Below are 19445 nucleotides of genomic sequence, written 5' to 3'. Positions count from 1 at the left end.
CAGAGTTTTTATTTGTATATTGAGCAGATAATCATCAGTTCTGTGGAGTATTATAAGTTTTTGTGTGACCTATAAAATTTATTTCTCATGGCATGATGAGGTCTCAGACCCAACTAACTCATTTATATAATTAAACTGAAACAGCAGTTTTAGAGTCTTAACCCACCTCCTGGATAAATTTCTCCAGAGATTATGCTTTCTTAAATGGATTGTGGTAGATTTTTTGTGAAAAGTGTAAAATTCAGTGTTTCTTTGTTGATGTATAAAAATATTATCCTGTTTCCACGTGTAAGTGATATTTAGTAATGTAACTGTCTGCTGCAGTCAATAATAGAAACGTCCTGGGAAGGGCTATAGAAAGGGATGTGTGTTCATTGAATTAGTGAATGAATTAAATTTTATATTCCAGATGTTTTTATTAAATCTTAAAACAATCAGTTGAAGCATATACAACTCCTTTTTTCTCTCCCAGAAAATACAAATACAAATAAATCACGCAATATTTTTTAATCAAAGTCCATCAACTGAAATCTATATTTTTCCACGTTGTTGTTTCCGTCTCTTGACTGCTCTGCGAGATCCTGAAAAACAAATGTCACAAGCATAAAACGTTGTGCAGTGTCAGAGCCATAGGGAGAGGAAGCTCTTTCTGTTGCAACACATGGGTTGCTCATAACTGTTGACCCAGTGAGAGTTTCAGGAAGAAATTTACCAAGGACACAGTGGATGAAAAAAATTGATTCTTTTCTAAAAATATTCTAAGAATAGTGCATGCTGGGAGAAAGGGTACCAAAGAACTGGGATCAAAATATTTTGTGTTACGAAGAGATAGTTTTATGTAACACAGAGTTCTGACTGGACATTTATGGGGCACATAAAGCAGCTTTTAAAAACTGTCATCAAAAAGTTACAAACTATTTACTGTCAACAGTATGCTTAAAATCCCAAGGAACAGCAAAGTCAATTTGGTTGTATTATTAAGTATGAATTGAATGAATTTGTTAAGCAAGTGATATTCAACTCTCTGATGACAGAAGCAGCAAAACACATAATTAAATTCAATCTATTGTCTACCGAGATTCAATGATTCTTCCAACAGTAGCTGAAAACGCAGGGCTAAGAAATTTACCCTAAAGAGTAAATTCATTAGACTTACTTAGACAGTCATTGCATACTTTACCACAAGACATCAGCTATGCCAAAACATGTGTTTGAAAGGTTACTGAAAAGTAGTAACTCTTATGGCCATTACAGCATTTCAAAGTTCTAAACTCTCAACCTGACTCGATAGTGCCACCCTCACCCCCTTTCAAATCATGGTATATTTCATGATAGACTGAAATAAGCAGCAGTAACATCCATTTAGAGTTAGATAAGCAAGTGAGCTATATTTAGAGAACAATCTCCATAATTTCCACGTTCTTAAAAAGAACTGAGAAAGTAGCTACATACATATTTGGGAAACACTGTGAGGTGCATGGCAGAGTGGACTTAGCATGGCTTCACATTGTAGGATTTTGTTCCTGTTCCAATAATGCTAAGTGCAAGAAGAATGACTACTTAAATGCATTTGTTTTCATGGTACCTACAATAACTATATGCAGGGGGTTGAAAAAATGCCTCTGATCCCTCAAGTAATACTGGTTTTTGAAACTTCAGACTAGGCTTTCATGAGATAATTGTGTATATCTTCAAGTGTCTGTCAATTCAGATTTTTCAGCATATACATGTGACAATTTATGCTATTCTCCTTTGTTTACATTGAATATCCCCTGTTACTCCGATTTGGTATGAGACTCACACAATTCAACTATATTTTAAGATCAGTCACAGAAGTGTTTTGTAAGCAATCCCCTTTGTAGGTTGATTGCATTTCACCAGTACCCCATCAGTGAACCACGGTGTGCCACCTGCTTTACCCACAACTGAGCCGTGTGATGATTCCATTTTATATCCCTACAAAATTATACACTGAGGTATTTGTGTGACTTGTTTGATTGGGATTGTAAATGACTGACATTTTAGTCATAAGGTATTAAGTTTTTTATGAAGTGCACTATTTTACATTTGTGGACATTTTTGTGGACATTTAAAGCAAGCTACCAATCTATGTACAACATTCAAATCTTATTGAGATCTGACTGAACATTTATTTCTGCAACTTTTATCAGACAGCTTTTTATTATAGACAGCATCTGTCTGATGTTTCTATCAATATCGTCTGTCAGGTAGGCCCCTAGTGAACATAATACAGAAACAAAAAGAATTCCAACAAACTGCCTGATTTTCTTTTTAACAAGTTTCTCCAAAGTTCTTGAGAAAAGTGTACACAAGCGAATTCTGTAGCACCTGAACATCCACAAGTCTCTTAGCCACTGTCAGTTCAGAGTCCAAGCAGGCTTGTCCACTGACTATTGTCTACAACTGTACACCTTGTTGTATACCTATTATGTAGAGACAACTATTTCTTTAGAAGTTTCTCTTCAGGTTTTCTAGCAAATAGGTCATAGTATGTTATTCTTAATAGAGAGTAATCTTTATAAGCAAAAGTAACTTTGGGTGTATCCCAAGAAAGTGTCATAGGAGTCTTACTGTTCACAGAACATTTAAATAACCTTGTAGATGACATCATAAGTTCCATGTGGCTTACTGTGACGTGTATAGAGAACTCACAACGCTAAAAAATTGTAGTGAAATGTAAGAAGACTTGTGGAGGAGCAATGCTTGGTGTAGGGATTGGCAGTTGATCCTTAACATAAACAGCTGTGAAGTACTGTACATAAATAGGTGGAAAGACCCATTATTGTGTAATTATGTGATTACTGAAAAGTCACTGGAAGGAGCATTAAATTTCTGGGAGAAGAAATAAAAGTTTTGAAGCCTGCTGATGACAGTGTAATTCTGTAAATGACAGCAATGGACTTGGAAGAGGAGCTGAACAGAACAGATAGTGTGTTGAAGAGGAGTTATAAGAAAAACATGAACAAAAGTAACCAAGGGTAATGGAATATAGTTAAATTAAATCAGGCAGTACAGAGGGGATTACATCAGGAAATGAGACCCTAAAAGTGATAGGTGAGTTCAGCTATTTGGGCAGGAAAACAACTGGCTGAATTAGTGGGGATATAAAATACAGACCGATTATAGCAAGGAAAGCATTTTTGAAAAAGAGGAACTTGTGAACATCTAATATAAGTTTAAATGTTAGGAAGTATTTTCTCAATGTATTTGTATGGAGTACAGATGTACAGATGTGAAACATGCATAACAAGCAATTCAGTCAAGAAAAGAATACAAGCATTTGAAATGTAGCGCTGTAGAAGAATGCCAAAGATTAGATGGATACATTGAGTAACTAATGAATATTAGTGTATCAAAATGAGGAAAGATAAAATGTATGACAACTTGAAATAGAGAAGGGACCAGTTAATAGGATACATCTTTAGGAATCAATTTGCCAATGGAGTGAAGAGGGGAGGGTGGATTTAAAATTGTGGAGGGAGAGCAAATAATGTATACAGTAACCAGAGTTGGATGGATGTAGATTGCAGTTTCACAGGATAGACTAGTGTGAAGAACTGCATCAAACCAGTCTTCACTCTGAAAACATTAATAAAACAACAACAACAACAGGCATTTGGTTTGATTTAAAGTGAAATGACAACAGAAAACGAATCATAAGAAAACCAGTTGTCAAACTGAGATTTATTGGAAGAATCTTCATGAAATGTAGTACCCCCATAATAGAGGTAGGTTACAATACCCTTGTTCAAATGGTACCTTAATACTACTCAGCAATCTGGAGCTCTTACCTGGTATGACAAAGGAAATAAAGACTATTGAAAGAAGAATAGTGCCTATCATCACAGCTTCGATTAGTAAGCAAGAGAGCATCATGGAGATAAATTTACACTTCATGATTTTTGTTTCTGACAGTAAAAATGATTTTCAGCTGAACTTTCATTTACAGCGGACTTGCCATCTTGTGTTGTGTGTATAACATAGAAAGCAATTTGTGCAGTGAATTATGTTGGCAATCCGTGACCAAATATAATGCGCAATAGTATAATGTCAATCAACAGCTGCGTCATTACACCAGCGATGCAAGTGAAGCAGCAAGATGATGAAATTGCTGTGATATACATAGTCAACCACAAAGAAGAAAACCAGCAGAAGACATCACTGATTTCGATTTCTAGCCACACAGCCACACACTGTAGAGGGGGAAAGGGGGGGGGGGCGTGGCAGTGGCCCAAATGCCACATCAGCAGCTACAGTAAGAAATAATGGACAAAGTGTTCTAGGTTAATCTAGTTTAAGACTGTTTATTTTTAAGTAACATTTCTCTATGTGTGTATGTTTGTTTTGTATGTGTAAACACCTGAAGATGAACAGAACATGTTCGAAATGCGTTGCATTATGTTAGATTAAGCATAAAATAAAAAGCGACTGGTTGCAGAAACTTGAAATAAATAACTATTTAAACTCATTGTCCTGCTGGTTAGCCTCTTTCCTGGAAAGTTTGATGCTGCTCAAACATTCTGCTTTCTTTTGAAATTTTCATCTTCTAATACCTGTACCCTTTCCTCCAACCCATTAATCATCTCATGTGAACAAATAAGTGTCCATATTCTCATTGTTCTGTTCTAATAATTCAATATGACCTGTTACTTCTGTGATTTGATCTTTCACAATTTTGCATTCCTTTTTCATAAATTTGTGGACACTGTTTATTATGTTCATGTATCTCCTTACTTAAAAACAAAGATTCCATGACTTACCAAATGGGAAAGTGCTGGTAGATAGGCACAATAAAAAAACACACAAACACTCACACAAAATTTCGAGCTTTCGCAACCCCCGGTTGCTTCATCAGGAAAGAGGGAAGGAGAGGGAAAGATGAAAGGCTGTGGGTTTTAAGGGAGAGGGTAAGGAGTCATTCCAATCCCGGGAGCGGAAAGACTTACCTTAGGGGGAAAAAAGGACAAGTATACACTCGCACACACACACATATCCATCCACACATATACAGACACAAGCAGACAAGATGTCTGCTTGTAAGTCTTTCCACTCCCGGGATTGGAATGACTCCTTACCCTCTCCCTTAAAACCCACATCCTTTCATCTTTCCCTCTACTTCCCTCTTTCCTGACGAAGCAGCCGGGGGTTGTGAAAGCTCGAAATTTTGTGTGTGTGTTTGTGTGTTTTTTTATTGTGCCTATCTACCAGCGCTTTCCCGTTTGGTAAGTCATGGAATCTCTGTTTTTAATATATTTTTCCCATGTGGAATGTTTCTTTCTATTTTATTTATATCTCCTTACTTACTAATATAATGTAACTGGATACATAAAAAACCTACTCACTAAGCAGCAGCAGACATACACATAAAAGAAGATTATAATTAGGCAAGCTTTTGGACCCAGAGGTTCCTTCCTCTGGCAGAAGGGTTGAAGGGGAAGCAAGAGGGGGTGAAGGAAAAGTCACCCAGAATCATGGGACAGGGGAGACTAATGGATGGGGACGATAAGGAAATACTGATTGTTTGGGATTGCAGTGGACAAGATTTGAAAAGTTGAGAGCTTAAAGATGGATGACAAGGTAACATGCAAGACAGAGATTACTGTTAAAACATTGTGTACAAGTTAATAAGAGTGAAAACTTAAGTGCATGGTACATAAGGGAGGGGAGAGGGGGACAGCGAAAACTAGGCAGCTAAGAAAATGAAAAATGTAGAAAACTAAAATGGAGTGAATGAAGCAGTAGTTACTGTGAAGAAAATCTGAGACAGATGAAAATAACATAAATTAATGCCAGATGGGTGGCAAGGACCAAGGACATGTTGTAGCACTAGTTCCTACCTGCTGAGTTTTGAGAAATTGGTATCTGGGGAAGAATCCAGAAGGCACATGTATTGAAACAGGCACTGAGGTCATGACTGTCATATTATAGAGCATGCTCTGCAACAGGATATTTTGTGTTGCCACAATAGGATATTTTGTGTTGCCATTACACACCCTCTGCCTTTGCCCATTCACCCTAACTGATAATCAGGTGGTTGTCATGCTGATATAAAAGGCTGAAGAGTGTTTACATAACAGCTGGTATATGACATGTGGAAGACATATACACATTATATACCAACTGTTATATATGGGCATAGGCAGAGGGTTTGTTCTGGCAACTTACAGTATCCTGTTGCAGAGCATTCTTTACAACATGACGGTCATGCCTGTTTCATCAAGTGCAATCTGGGTTCTTTTTCCAGACACCAATTCTCAGAACTCAGCAGGTGGGAATTAGTGCTACAACATGTCCTTTGTTCTCCCCATCCAACTGACATTAATTTACATTAATTCCTGCCACCTTGGCATTTCTTCATTCTGTTTTAGTTTTCTACATCTTTCATTTTCTTAACTGCCTATTTTCCACCATTCCCCTACCACCTCTGTTACCTGCAATGCACTTAGCCTTTCACTCTTATTAACTCATACACAATGTTTTAGCAGTAATCTCTGTCTTGCATATTACCCTGTGTTCCACCTTTGAGCTCTCAGGGTTTCAAATATCATCCGGTGCAGTCCCAAACATTCAGTATTTCCATCTCATCCCATCCATTAGTCTCCCTTTGTCACAGTTCTGGATGACTTTTCCAAAATCTACCCCTTTTCCTACATCTCTCCAGTCCTTTTCCTTCAGACCCTCTTTCTTCCCTCTCAACCGTTCAACTGGAACAAGGAGCCACTGGCTCTGAAAGCTTGCATAATTATAACCTTCTTTTATGTGCATGTTCTGTCCGTGTTTGGTGAGCAGATTTTTTATCTATCCAGTTACATTATATTGCCAAAAATTGATTCCTTACATACTAAGTCACATTGCTGCACAATTTCTGCATGTATCTCTTCTTTTAAAGCATTTAGTTTACTGTGAACTATGTTTCTGAGATGTGACTGCGGAAGCTCATGAACTTCCTGAATATTTAGTTTGAAGTCTTCTCTTCATTCATTGTTATTTCTTTGTAAGGTGATTATATTGTCTAGCAAGTTACCTTTACTGTCTTGTACTAGTGAGAGTTCTTTATTAATCTTATCAATGCTGTCTCTAATTTTGTTATTAATGCTATCCTCTTGGATCTTAAACACCTCCTCCAGTTTCACAAGTAAAGTAGTCATACCTACTACTTGTGCTTCTACGGGCATTTTCCTGGTCCACATAAGCATATGCTATTATGGTACTGCTAATTACTAATAAGTATTATCACATTTAGCATCACACTACTAGCTAGTTATTCTAATCTTCTTTTACCACAATGCAGAGAATTGTAATGATCACAGCTCACCCACTGACAAAACATTGTGTCTGGGATGAACTGTGACTGCTTTACTGCTTTGCAGCTATGTCATCTTGAACAACTGCGATGAGCTGCTGCTGGGCTGCTGATGGTTGCACAGTGTCATGTGACAGCCCACTGCCTTAAACAGTGGGTCTTGTAGATCAGCTGATACAATGTCCATCGGGTGCTACAAACTCACCAAGAATTCTTCCACTTCACAGTGCAAAACTTACATGTGTGCCTCATATTCATATCTTCTCACAATATTTTAGCAGTGGATGCAGTTACTGTATCATTTGCTGTATCATTTGCATTTTCTCACAAAAACTTTGACACTTCTTCTTTCATATTTTAACAATTTCTTCAATTACACTGAATAATGCATGCTCTGCTATAAGGCTTGTTGTTCTGCAGCTGTTTACTTTTCTTACCGCTGGAAATGTGTATTTCTTCAATATTTCTTGCTTTTTTCCAATTTTTTTATTATTAGCTTCTTTATTCTCTTTTTCCTGACTTACTAAGTCCTGGCCATAATGGTGGACATGTTTGTGCCTAGTACTCACAGGGAGAAATCAAACCTGTCAGTTACATATGTCATCCTGGAATAATACATGACCTTCTCTTTCTTTTTATAATTCAATTTGTTTGCTATTATCTTCTGGATACTATAGTTGCCTATAAATTTATCATATAAGGCTGGTCCCAGCTAATAATCTTCTTCACTATGCTTGGGTCCTCTTCCCCAAAGATTTAGTTAATTGGCTGGAAAGAGCTCATTTCTCTCCTCATATAACATAAAGCACTCATAACTGGAGTGCCGTCATTTCAATCACATATTGTCAAATTAACCATTAACACCATGTACTTTACAATAAGCAACTGGCTCCTCCATATATTTGGTCCATATACAATAGAGTAAGTTCATTACTTTACATTTTACATGATGTTGATTATTAATGCAGGCCTTTTCATTATTCCTTAGTGATCTATCATAACACCTTCCATCAATGACTGCATGGAATAATACATTCACTACAGCAAGTGACAACTTCTGTTCACCACTCATGTTCAAGGGAGGAGCAACTCCTGCCTATATTCTTGGCTCTGCATAAACAGAAGCCTGGCAATAGTGTTTTGCTCCACTGTAATTCAATTAACTTAAAATAATAGTATTTCTGTCGATATCTGTGTGAATATCTTCCATTTCTTGAAGTGCCTAAGAGTGTACTATGGCATTTCCTAAAGAAGTGCCATGTTACACTAAAACTGAAGAGTTCTTTTTCTGATTTATATTTTTCAAAATATCATGTAAACTTTGTATCATGTATAGGCATCTCTATGCCTAAATGTCTAGAGGTCAGCAAATTTCATAACAACAGTGATTTATTTGTCTTGTAAATCAGTATGTATACACAGTATATGCTACATAACTTCTGTCCTTAGCTGTGGTGTATAATAACCTACTTTTATTTGTCGGTCACTATTAACATATTGTTTGTAAGCAAACATGTATGAAGTGTTGAAGCTGGTGTGGAAAAATTAGTTCTGGCGAGCACTGTAGCTATTGTGACAGATGACTTCATTGGGGGGTGGAGGGGGGTGGGAGGGTTTTTTAATGGAATGAGAAATGGTGATATAAGTGAGCAGAAGATGGAGTGACAGAAAGTATAAGAGAATATTTAAGATCTAATAATCACAGGAGAGAGAAACAAGGTCATAGGAGAAGGGACAGAAGAATGGGTTATGGGAGAATGTGGGCTTGGCAGTAGGAGAGAGAGATCTGTCTTGACAGCTGAGTGGTAACCATAAATCGCTGCCATGCAGAGGATGCCAGATCAATTCCTCATACTGTCAAGTACATCTATGTGATGAGTGAACTGGTACATGGTACACTCAGCTTTGTCCCCCCAGGGGGTCCACAACTCTTTTGTGGATACGTGCGTAGCGAGCACGGGACCCCGAGCTAATGTGGCCTTCCTTCCTTTCCGGGCTGCATACCTTCCCATTCCGCATCCTTCCCCATCCCTATCTTCGCCCCTCCTCACCTCACCTCTGGCTCTTTCCTTCTCTTTCTCCCCATCTGGGAGTATGGTTTGTGCCTACGTCCGGAGACGGACGCTCGTAAATGTACTGCATTTCTTGCCTTCCTTGCTTTTATGTCTTCTTCCTTCCTTTGTCCTTCTGTCTTTTTCCTTCCTTTGTCCTTCTCTTTTCCTTACCTCTTCTCTTTCTCTTTTCTCCGCTGCGGCGTTTGAGACCTCTCTTCCTTCCCTTCCCTTTCTCTTTCTTCCTCCCTGTGCGTGTCTGAAGGCCGACCCACGCCCTTCGTGCGTAGCCGGTGACGGGGTAACGCGTAATTCCCCGCCCCGGGTAGACAGGTAGGACACGTGCGTACCCCCTGGTAACGGCCAGGCCCAGGGAGGGGTGATTACCCGAGCTGATACCTTCCGAAAATGCCGATTGGTCCCTCCGTCCGTTTGTCGGGAGGTGTGACCTGAGGTGTGAACAATCACCTAAGGCGGGAGTGCCCTCAGAGAGGGCCCCCACAAGGGAGGAGCGCGCCATCGGAGACGCCGGTAATCATGGGGGATTCTTCCGCAATGGTTTCCTCACCTTCCACTAAGTCTAGTCACAAACGTAAGCATACTGAGTCTCAGCCACAGACGATTCTTCCATCGTTGCCACAGTTCCTTGTTGTTTCTCGGTCTGATGAAGGTCACGACTTCTCCACGGTCAACCCTTTCATTATTCAGAAAGGAGTCGACGCAATAGCAGGTCCTGTAAAGTCTTGTTCCAGATTACGGAATGGCACCCTGTTGTTAGAAACACACAGTGCCCTTCAGTCACAAAAATTGCTGCGTACTTCTCTGCTCCACACCTTCCCTGTCCGGGTGGAACCGCACCGTACCTTGAATTCCTCGCGTGGAGTCGTTTATACACGCTCCCTCGATGGATTGTCTGACGAAGAAATTCAGCACTATCTGTCTGACCAGGGCGTAACGGCAGTTCATAGAGTAATGAAACGGGTTGACACGAACATCATTCCAACCCGCACTGTCTTCTTGACATTTGACACAGTTCAACTCCCATCGAAAATCAAAGCAGGCTATGAGATAATTTCCGTTCGCCCTTACGTCCCAAACCCTACGCGTTGCTATCGATGTCAGCGGTTCAATCACACCAGCCAGTCCTGTTCCAATCCAGCCAAATGTGTTACGTGTGGCACGGATGCCCATGAGGGTGCTTGTCCACCTCCATCCCCTCGCTGCATCAACTGTATGGGTGACCACGCTGCTTCCTCTCGAGATTGCCCCGTTTTTAAGGATGAGAAGCTCATCCAGGAAATAAGGGTGAAGGAAAAGGTGTCGACTTTTGCTGCTCGAAAATTATTCGCCAGTCGCAAGCCCACCGTGCCTCAGACAGGAAAATACAGCACTGTCCTTGCTTCTCCTCGGCCAACAAAGGAGGCGGCCACGCAGACTTGCGACCTCACCTTTAGTACCACGGTCGTCAGATCGGCCAGCGCAAAGATCGCTCGTTCAACCTCACCACTTTCGCCTGCCCACTCTATGGCTCGCCCTTCGTCGGGTTCTGCTACATCTCGAGCCCAAAAGTCGGACGCCAAGTCTTCGAAAAAAGAGCATACTCGTGAAGAGTTTTTACGAACCGCAGCTTCACAACCATCGGTTCCTCCTTCCTCTAAACAACATTCTTCCAAGAAGGCTACAAAGAAACCCAGTTCCTCTCCTTCTCCGCCAAGGCGTGCCCCCTCTACAGCACCACCTGGCGGAAATCGCCCTCGGCCATCTTCCGTGTTGCCGAGGCGCACTGCTGGTGGCCGGTCAACCGGCCGATCGCTGGTGGCAGGGACTGCTCCTGACCAACTTATGGATCAGGATCTTCTGCCTTCGGCTGAATGCCATTCCATGCTGTCGGTTGCTAGCTCCGAGCAGTCTTTGAGTTGACAGCAACTTTGGTCCCATTCCTCCATTCTCTTTTCACCCCATGTCCATTATCCACTGGAATATCCGCGGCATTCGAGCCAATCGGGATGAATTGTCGGTCCTCTTACGCTCCTACTCGCCGGTCATCTTCTGTCTTCAGGAAACAAAGCTGCGTCCCCATGACCGCTTTGTTCTCCCTCATTTTCAGTCTGTCCGATATGATCTCCCCTCTGTTGAAGGCTCTCCAGCCCATGGAGGACTCATGATTCTTCTCCGTGATACTCTCCATTATCACCCAATCCCCTTAAACACTTCCTTCCAAGCTGTCGCCGTCCGTCTTTCACTTTCCGGATACACGTTCTCTCTTTGTACTGTATACATTCCATCGTCCACACCAATGGCACGAGCTGATCTCCTTCATCTTCTTGGTCAGCTTCCACCCCCCTATTTGCTGGTTGGGGACTTCAATGCCCACCACCCGCTTTGGGGATCTCCACACCCTTGTCCACGTGGCTCCGTATTGCTAGACGTCTTCCACCAAGCGGATCTAGTTTGCCTCAACACTGGGGCCCCCACATTTTTGTCTGCCTCCACGACAACCTTATCTCATTTGGACCTTGCGGTCAGTACTGTTCCGCTAGCTCGGCGCTTCGAATGGTTCGCCCTTGATGATACACACTCGAGTGACCACTTTCCATGTGTCCTCAGACTGCAGCCTCAACTGCCATATATGCGCCCGCGACGTTGGAAGTTTGCCCAAGCCGATTGGACACTTTTTTCGTCTCTCGCGACATTCGATGACCGTCGCTTTCCCAGCGTCGACGATGAGGTCACACACATTACCGACGTTATCCTTACAGCCGCGGAACGTTCAATACCACGCACCTCCGAATTGCCCCGGCGCCCCCCAGTTCCTTGGTGGAACGAGGCATGCCGTGACGCAATACGTGAGCGGCGACGTGCTCTTCGCATTTTCCGTCACCATCCTACTTTGGCCAACTGTATCCGCTATAAGCAGCTCCGTGCGCGATGCCGTCGCATCATCCGCGATAGCAAGAAGGCAAGCTGGAAATTCTTTATTAGCTCATTTAACACCTTCACTCCCTCCTCGGAAGTTTGGAGTCGACTTCGACGGTTCTCAGGCGCGCCTAGTTTCTCCCCGGTTTCTGGGCTCACTGTCGCGCATGATACCTTAGTGGACCCCGTCGCAATTTCTAACTCGTTGGGTCAGCACTTTGCTGAGATTTCGAGCTCTTCAAATTACCCGCCAGCGTTTCTCCCGAAGAAACGTGCAGCGGAAGTGCGACCTCTTGCTTTCTCCTCCCAAAATCACGAAAGCTACAATACTGTTTTCTCCATGCGGGAACTCCAACATGCCCTCTCATCTTCTCGCTCCTCCGCCCCAGGACCGGATGGTATCCATGTCCAAATGTTGCTGCATTTATCCACCCATAGTCTGCGTTACCTCCTTCGCCTTTATAATCGAATTTGGACCGGCAGCACCTTTCCCAGACGGTGGCGGGAAGCTATTGTCGTTCCCGTTCCGAAACCTGGAAAGGACAAACATCTTCCCTCTAGCTATCGCCCCATTTCTCTCACGAGTAGTGTCTGTAAGGTTTTGGAGCGTATGGTGAATTACCGTTTAGCTTGGTGGCTGGAATCCCGCAGCCTTTTAACACCAGCCCAATGCGGATTTCGGAAGCATCGTTCTGCAGTTGACCATCTTGTCGCTCTCTCCACTTATATCATGAACAATTTTCTCCGGCAACGCCAAACGGTAGCAATATTTTTTGATCTGGAGAGAGCATATGATACCTGTTGGAGGACAGGCATCCTCCGCACACTGTTCTCTTGGGGCTTTCGAGGCCGGCTGCCCCTTTTTCTTCGCGAATTTATGGCAGAGCGCACTTTTCGGGTGCGGGTGAACACTACTCTCTCCTGTACTTTCTCCCAAGAAAACGGGGTACCCCAGGGATCCGTGCTGAGTGTTGTACTGTTTGCCATCGCCATCAATCCAATTATGGATTGTCTCCCTCCTGATGTCTCGGGCTCCCTCTTTGTGGACGATTTTGCGATCTACTACAGCTCTCAACGGACCAGCCTTCTTGAACGACGTCTTCAAGGATGTCTCGATCGCCTCCACTCGTGGAGCATCGAAACTGGCTTCCGTTTTTCACCCAGTAAGACCGTTTGTGTCAATTTTTGGCGACGTACGGAGTTTCTTCCGCCCTCCTTACATCTAGGTCCTGTCAACCTTCCGTTTTCAGACGTCGCTAAATTCTTGGGTCTTATGTTTGACAGAAAACTATGCTGGTCCTCCCACGTTTCCTATCTTTCGGCTCGCTGTCTGCGATCACTTAACACCCTCCGTGTCCTGAATGGTACCTCCTGGGGAGCGGACCGAGTGGTCCTTCTCCGCCTCTATCGCGCCTTAGTGCGCTCGAAATTGGATTATGGAAGCATAGTCTACTCCTCTGCTCGGCAGTCTATTCTTCGGCGTCTCGACTCTATCCACCACCGTGGATTACGTTTAGTGTCTGGAGCTTTTTACACTAGCCCTGTGGAAAGCCTTTATGCTGAGACTGCTGAACCTCCGCTGACCAATCGGCGAGCAGTCCTCCTGAGTCGTTATGCTAGCCGTCTGTCTTCCATGCCTGCTAATCCAGCCCACGACCTTTTTTTCGACGCCTCCTTTGATGTAGGGTATGCAGGCCGCCCCTCCTCCCTACTACCCCCGGGAGTCCGCTTCCGTCAACTGCTCCATTCTCTTTCCTTCCGCTTTCCTAAAACCTTCCTGACAACTTGGGGTACAGCACCGCCTTGGCTCCGTCCCCGGATCTGCCTGCTCCGTGACCTTTGTCAATTTCCCAAAGATGGTACCCCTACACTTGTTTATCGTCGGGCATTTGCTGCTCTATGTGCAGAAATGACGGACGCCACATTTATTTACACCGACGGCTCGAAAACATCGTTAGGTGTAGGGAGTGCCTATATTGTTGGCGACACCCCAAATCGCTTTCGGCTTCCCGACCAGTGTTCGGTTTATACTGCGGAGCTTTACGCTGTTCTCCAGGCTGTCCACTACATCCGCCGCCATCAGCGGATACAGTACGTTATCTGCTCAGATTCTCTCAGCTCTCTCCTCAGTCTCCAAGCTCTTTACCCTGTGCACCCTCTGGTCCACCGGATTCAGGACTGTCTGCGCTTGCTTCACCTGAGGGGCGTCTCGGTGGCGTTCCTCTGGCTCCCGGGACACGCTGGTATCTGTGGGAATGAGGCGGCCGATATAGCGGCCAAGGCCGCAGTCTCTCTTCCTCGGCCAGCTATTCAGTCGCTTCCTTTCACCGATCTTCGGAACGATTTATGTCGCCATGTTGCTCAATTATGGCATGCCCATTGGTCGGCACTTCCCTGTAATAAATTGCGGGAAGTGAAAGCCCTTCCTTGCGCTTGGACCTCTTCCTCCCGAACGCGTCGTCGGGAGGAGGTAATTTTAGCTAGACTCCGGATAGGACATTGTCGTTTTAGCCATCGACATCTTTTAAGCGGCGATCCTCCCCCACTCTGTCCCCACTGCTCTCAGCTGTGGACGGTAAGACACCTTTTAATTGAATGCCCCTATTTTAATCCGTTACGCTCCCGTCTACAGCTATCGCCTGATCTATCGTCGATTTTAGCAGATGACACGCGCTCCGCCGACCGCGTTCTACAGTTTATTAGTGACAGTGAAATGACGTCAGTCATTTGAAGCTTTTTTTGGGGACAATCACCCCCTTTCTGTAGTGGATTTTTAAGCAGTCTTCTATTTTTAGTTTCTCCAATTTTCTGACTTTGTTCCCATTGCTGCTGGTTTTAAATTTCGGATTTTTACTGTCTTAAGTCACGGGCTGGGCGCTAATGACCATAGAAGTTTTGCGCCCTAAAACCACAAAAAAAAAAAAAAAAAAAAAAAAAAACTCAGCTTTGTGATGCCAGTTTAGGAGCTACTTGTCAGAGTAGTGCCTCCACAGTCTGGAATATTTGCAAAACGGCCAGGAGAGCTGTGTGTTGACCACATTGCCCCTTGGTGATGCATTCGCATAACACAGTAAGGCAGAGGATTCTTATTGTAAGACAGATCCTGGTGCAGACATAGATTCAGATCACAATTTTGTAATGATGAAGAGCAGGATTGAATTTATGAGTATTGTCACAGTGTTATTAGAAGGAAAGTTGCCACTCACCATATAGTGGAGATGCTGAGTCGCAGATAGGCACAACAAAATGACTTTCACAGTTAAAGGCTTTCGGTCATTGGCCTTTGTCAACAATAGACACACACACGCTCGTGCGCGCGCGCGCCCACACACACACACACACACACACACACACACACACACACACACACACAAATGCAACTCACACACACCACTGCAGTCCCAGGCAACTGAACAGCATCTCTGCTATATGTTGAGTGGCAACTTTCCTTCTCATAATATTGTTACATTCCATCCTGGATTTTCTGTTGTTTCATTCAGAGTATTATCCAGAAGAATCAGTGTGGAACAGACTGTGGTATTGAAGAATGATGAGAAATGTTTGAAGTTCACTAAGGATATACATACTGTGATAAGGAATACCAGAGTGGGCAGTTCAATTGAAGAGAAGTGAACATCTAATCACAGATGTTGGACAGACAAACATGGGTACATGGAAGGTAAATGTGAAGAAACCATGGGTAACAGAATAAGTACTTCACTTGATCTGTGAAAGGAGGAAGCACAAAAAAAGTCAAGGAAAGATAGAAATACAGCAGAATGAAACAAATAGGAATTGCAGGTTAGTCAAGGCAAAATGACTGCCAGAGAGATGTGAAGAAATTGAAAAATGAATGACCATCGGGAGGACTGACTTGTGGTAACATTAAGACTGTAATGGAAATTCCACTTTTAAAGCCAGATGAGAGAATGGATAGGTGAGAAGAGTATACCAAAGGTCTCTATGAGGAGAACTTGTCTGATGACATAATAAAAGAAGAAATTGGAGTCGACATGGAAGACGTAAGGGATCCAGTATTATATACAGAATTTGAAAGAGCTGGCCGACTTAAATCAAATAAGTAAGATAATAAATTACATTCCATTGGAATTTCTAAAATTGGTGGAGGAAATGACAAATAAATAGCTATTCAGGTAGGGTGTAGAATCTATTAGAGTGGTGGCATGCCATTAGAATTTAGGAAAAATATCAACAACACCCTTCTGAAGATAGCAAGGGCAGATAAGTATGAGGAGTATCACATAGTCAGCTTAAGAGCTCATGTGTCCAAGCTGATGACAAGAACATTATATACAGGAATCGAAAAGAAAACTGAATATCTGTGATGGTGATTATTTTGGCTTCAGGAAAGGTACCAGAGCGGGAGTTATGACAATGCACTTGATAACAGAAGAAATGCCATAGATTTGTCAACCTATAAAAATTGTTTGATGATATAAAATGGTGCAATTCAAAATTCTGAGGAAATATATTTGTACAATATGTACAATAATCATGTGGGCACAAGAAGATTGATAGAAAGAGAAGGAAATGCACAGATTAAGAAAGGTGTCAGACAGGGATGAAGTTTTTCACCATTATGGCTCAATATATACATAAAGGAAACAATAACAGAAGTAAAGGAAAGGTTCAGGAGTGGGATTAAAATTTCTGGTGAAAAGATATCAATGATAAGATTTGCTGATGACATTGCTATCCTGTGCAAGCTTCTTCATCTCCCAGTACTTACTGCAACCTACATCCTTCTGAATCTGCTTAGTGTATTCATCTCTTGGTCTCCCTCTACGATTTTTACCCTCCACGCTGCCCTTAAATGCTAAATTTGTGGTCCCTTGATGTCTCAGAACATGTCCTACCAACCGGTCCCTTCTTCTAGTCAAGTTGTGCCACAAATTCCTTTTCTCCCCAATCCTATTCAATACCTCCTCATTAGTTATGTGATCTACCCATCTAATCTTCAGCATTCTTCTGTAGCACCACATTTCGAGAGCTTCTATTCTCTTCTTGTCCAAACTATTTATCATCCATGTTTCACTTCCATACGTGGCTACACTCCATACAAATACTTTCACAAATGATTTCCTGACTCTTAAACCTATACTCACTGTTAACAAATTTCTCTTCTTCAGAAATGCTTTCCTTGCCATTGCATCTACATTTTATATCCTCTCTACTTTGACCATCATCAGTTATTTTGCTCCCCAAATAGCAAAACTCCTTTACTGCTTTAAGTGTCTCATTTCCTAATCTAATTCACTCAGCAGCACCCAACTTAATTCGACTACATTCCATTATCCTCATTTTGCTTTTGTTGATGTTCATCTTATATCCTCCTTTCAAGACACTGTCCATTCCATTCAACTGCTCTTCCAAGTCCTTTGCTGTCTCTGACAGAATTACAATGTCATCGGCAAACCTCAAAGTTTTTGACATCTTGGATATTCAGGAATCCAGCTGGATGTTCGCGTCGTTCTCGCACGATATTTCAACAGCATGCCTCGCTGTCTTCTTCACCGAGGCACGCTGTTGAAATATCGTATGATAACGACGTGAACATCCAGCTGGATTCCCGAATATCCAAGATGTCAACAGATCGCCGGGAAAGCATGAAGAATTACCTCAAAGTTTTTATTTCTTCTCCATGGATTTTAATACCTACTCCGAATTTTTCTTTTGTTTCCTTCACTGCTTGCTCAATATACAGATTGAATAACATCGGGGAGAGACAACAGCCCTGTCTCACTCCTTTCCCAACCACTGCTTCGCTTTCATGTCCCTCAACTCTTATAACTGCCATCTGCTTTCTGTACAAATTGTAAACAGCCTTACGCTCCCTGTATTTTACCCCTGCCACCTTCAGAATTTGAAAGAGAGTATTCCAGTCAACATTGTCAAAAGCTTTCTCTAAGTCTACAAATGCTAGAAACTAAGGTTTGCCTTTCCTTAATCTTTCTTCTAACGTAAGTCGTAAGGTCAGTATTGCCTCACGTGTTTTAATATTCCTACAGAGTCCAAACTGATCTTCCCCAAGGTCGGCTTCTACTAGTTTTTCCATTCGTCTGTAAAGAATTCGCGTTAGTATTTTGCAGCTGTGGCTTATTAAACTGATAGTTCAGTAATTTTCACATCTGTCATCACCTGCTTTCTTTGGGATTGGAATTATTATATTCTTCTTGAAGTCTGAGGGTATTTCGCCTGTCTCATACATATTTCTCACCAGATGGTAGAGTTTTGTCAGGACTGGCTCTCCCAAGGCCGTCAGTAGTTCTAATGGAATGTTGTCTACTCCCGGGGCCTTGTTTTGACTTTGGTCTTTCAGTGCTCTGTCAAAATCTTCACGCAGTATCGTATCTCCCATTTCATCTTCATCTACATTCTCTTCCATTTCCAGAATATTGTCCTCAAGTACGTTGCCCTTGTATAGACCCTCTATATACTCCTTCCACCTTTCTGCTTTCCCTTCTTTGCTTAGAACTGGGCTTCCATCAAAGCTCTTGATAGTCATGCAAGTGGTTCTCCTTTCTGCAAAGGTTTCTTTAATTTTCCTGTAGGCAGTATCTCTCTTACCCTTAGTGAGATAAACCTCTACATCTTTACATTTGTCCTCTAGCCATCCCTGCTTAGCCATTTTGCACTTCCTGCCAATCTCATTTTTGAGACGTTTGTATTCCTTTTTGCCTGCTTCATTTACTGCATTTTTATATTTTCTCCTTTCATCGATTAAATTCAGTGTTTCTTCTGTCACCCAAGTATTTCTACTAGCCCTCGTCTTTTTACCTACTTGATCCTCTGCTGCCTTCACTACTTCAACCCTCAGAGCTACCCATTCTTCTTCTACTGTATTTCTTTCCCCCATTCCTGTCAATTGTTCCCTTATGCTCTTCCTGAAACTCTGTACAACCTCTGATTTTGTCAGTTTATCCAGGTCCCATCTCCTTAAATTCCCACCTTTTTGCAGTTTCTTAAGTTTTAATCTACAGTTCATAACCAATAGTTTGTGGCCAGAGTCCACATCTGCCCCTGGAAATGTCTTACAATTTAAAATCTGGTTCCTAAATCTCTGTCTTACCATTATATAATCTATCTGATACCTTCTAGTATTTCCAGGATTATTCCATGTGTACAACCTTCTT

The 19445-nt window shown here is 42.4% G+C and overlaps 1 protein-coding gene across 1 annotated transcript in view; it reads right to left on the bottom strand.

Moving 5' to 3' along the window:
- Positions 1-391: 391 nt before the first annotated feature.
- Positions 392-19445, bottom strand: part of LOC126191134 (trehalase-like) — a 361034-nt gene continuing 341980 nt past the window's right edge. Inside the window, exon 7 of the mRNA XM_049931884.1 lies at positions 392-581. Within this exon, the coding sequence (XP_049787841.1) occupies positions 532-581 (50 nt within the window). The 3' untranslated portion in view covers positions 392-531. The remainder of the gene's footprint in view (positions 582-19445) is intronic.

Source organism: Schistocerca cancellata, chromosome 6 (assembly GCF_023864275.1).
Source record: "Schistocerca cancellata isolate TAMUIC-IGC-003103 chromosome 6, iqSchCanc2.1, whole genome shotgun sequence".
Lineage (NCBI taxonomy): Eukaryota > Metazoa > Arthropoda > Insecta > Orthoptera > Acrididae > Schistocerca > Schistocerca cancellata.
The sequence above is the reverse complement of the archived record's forward strand: the minus strand, read 5'-3'. Positions and strand labels throughout refer to the sequence as shown.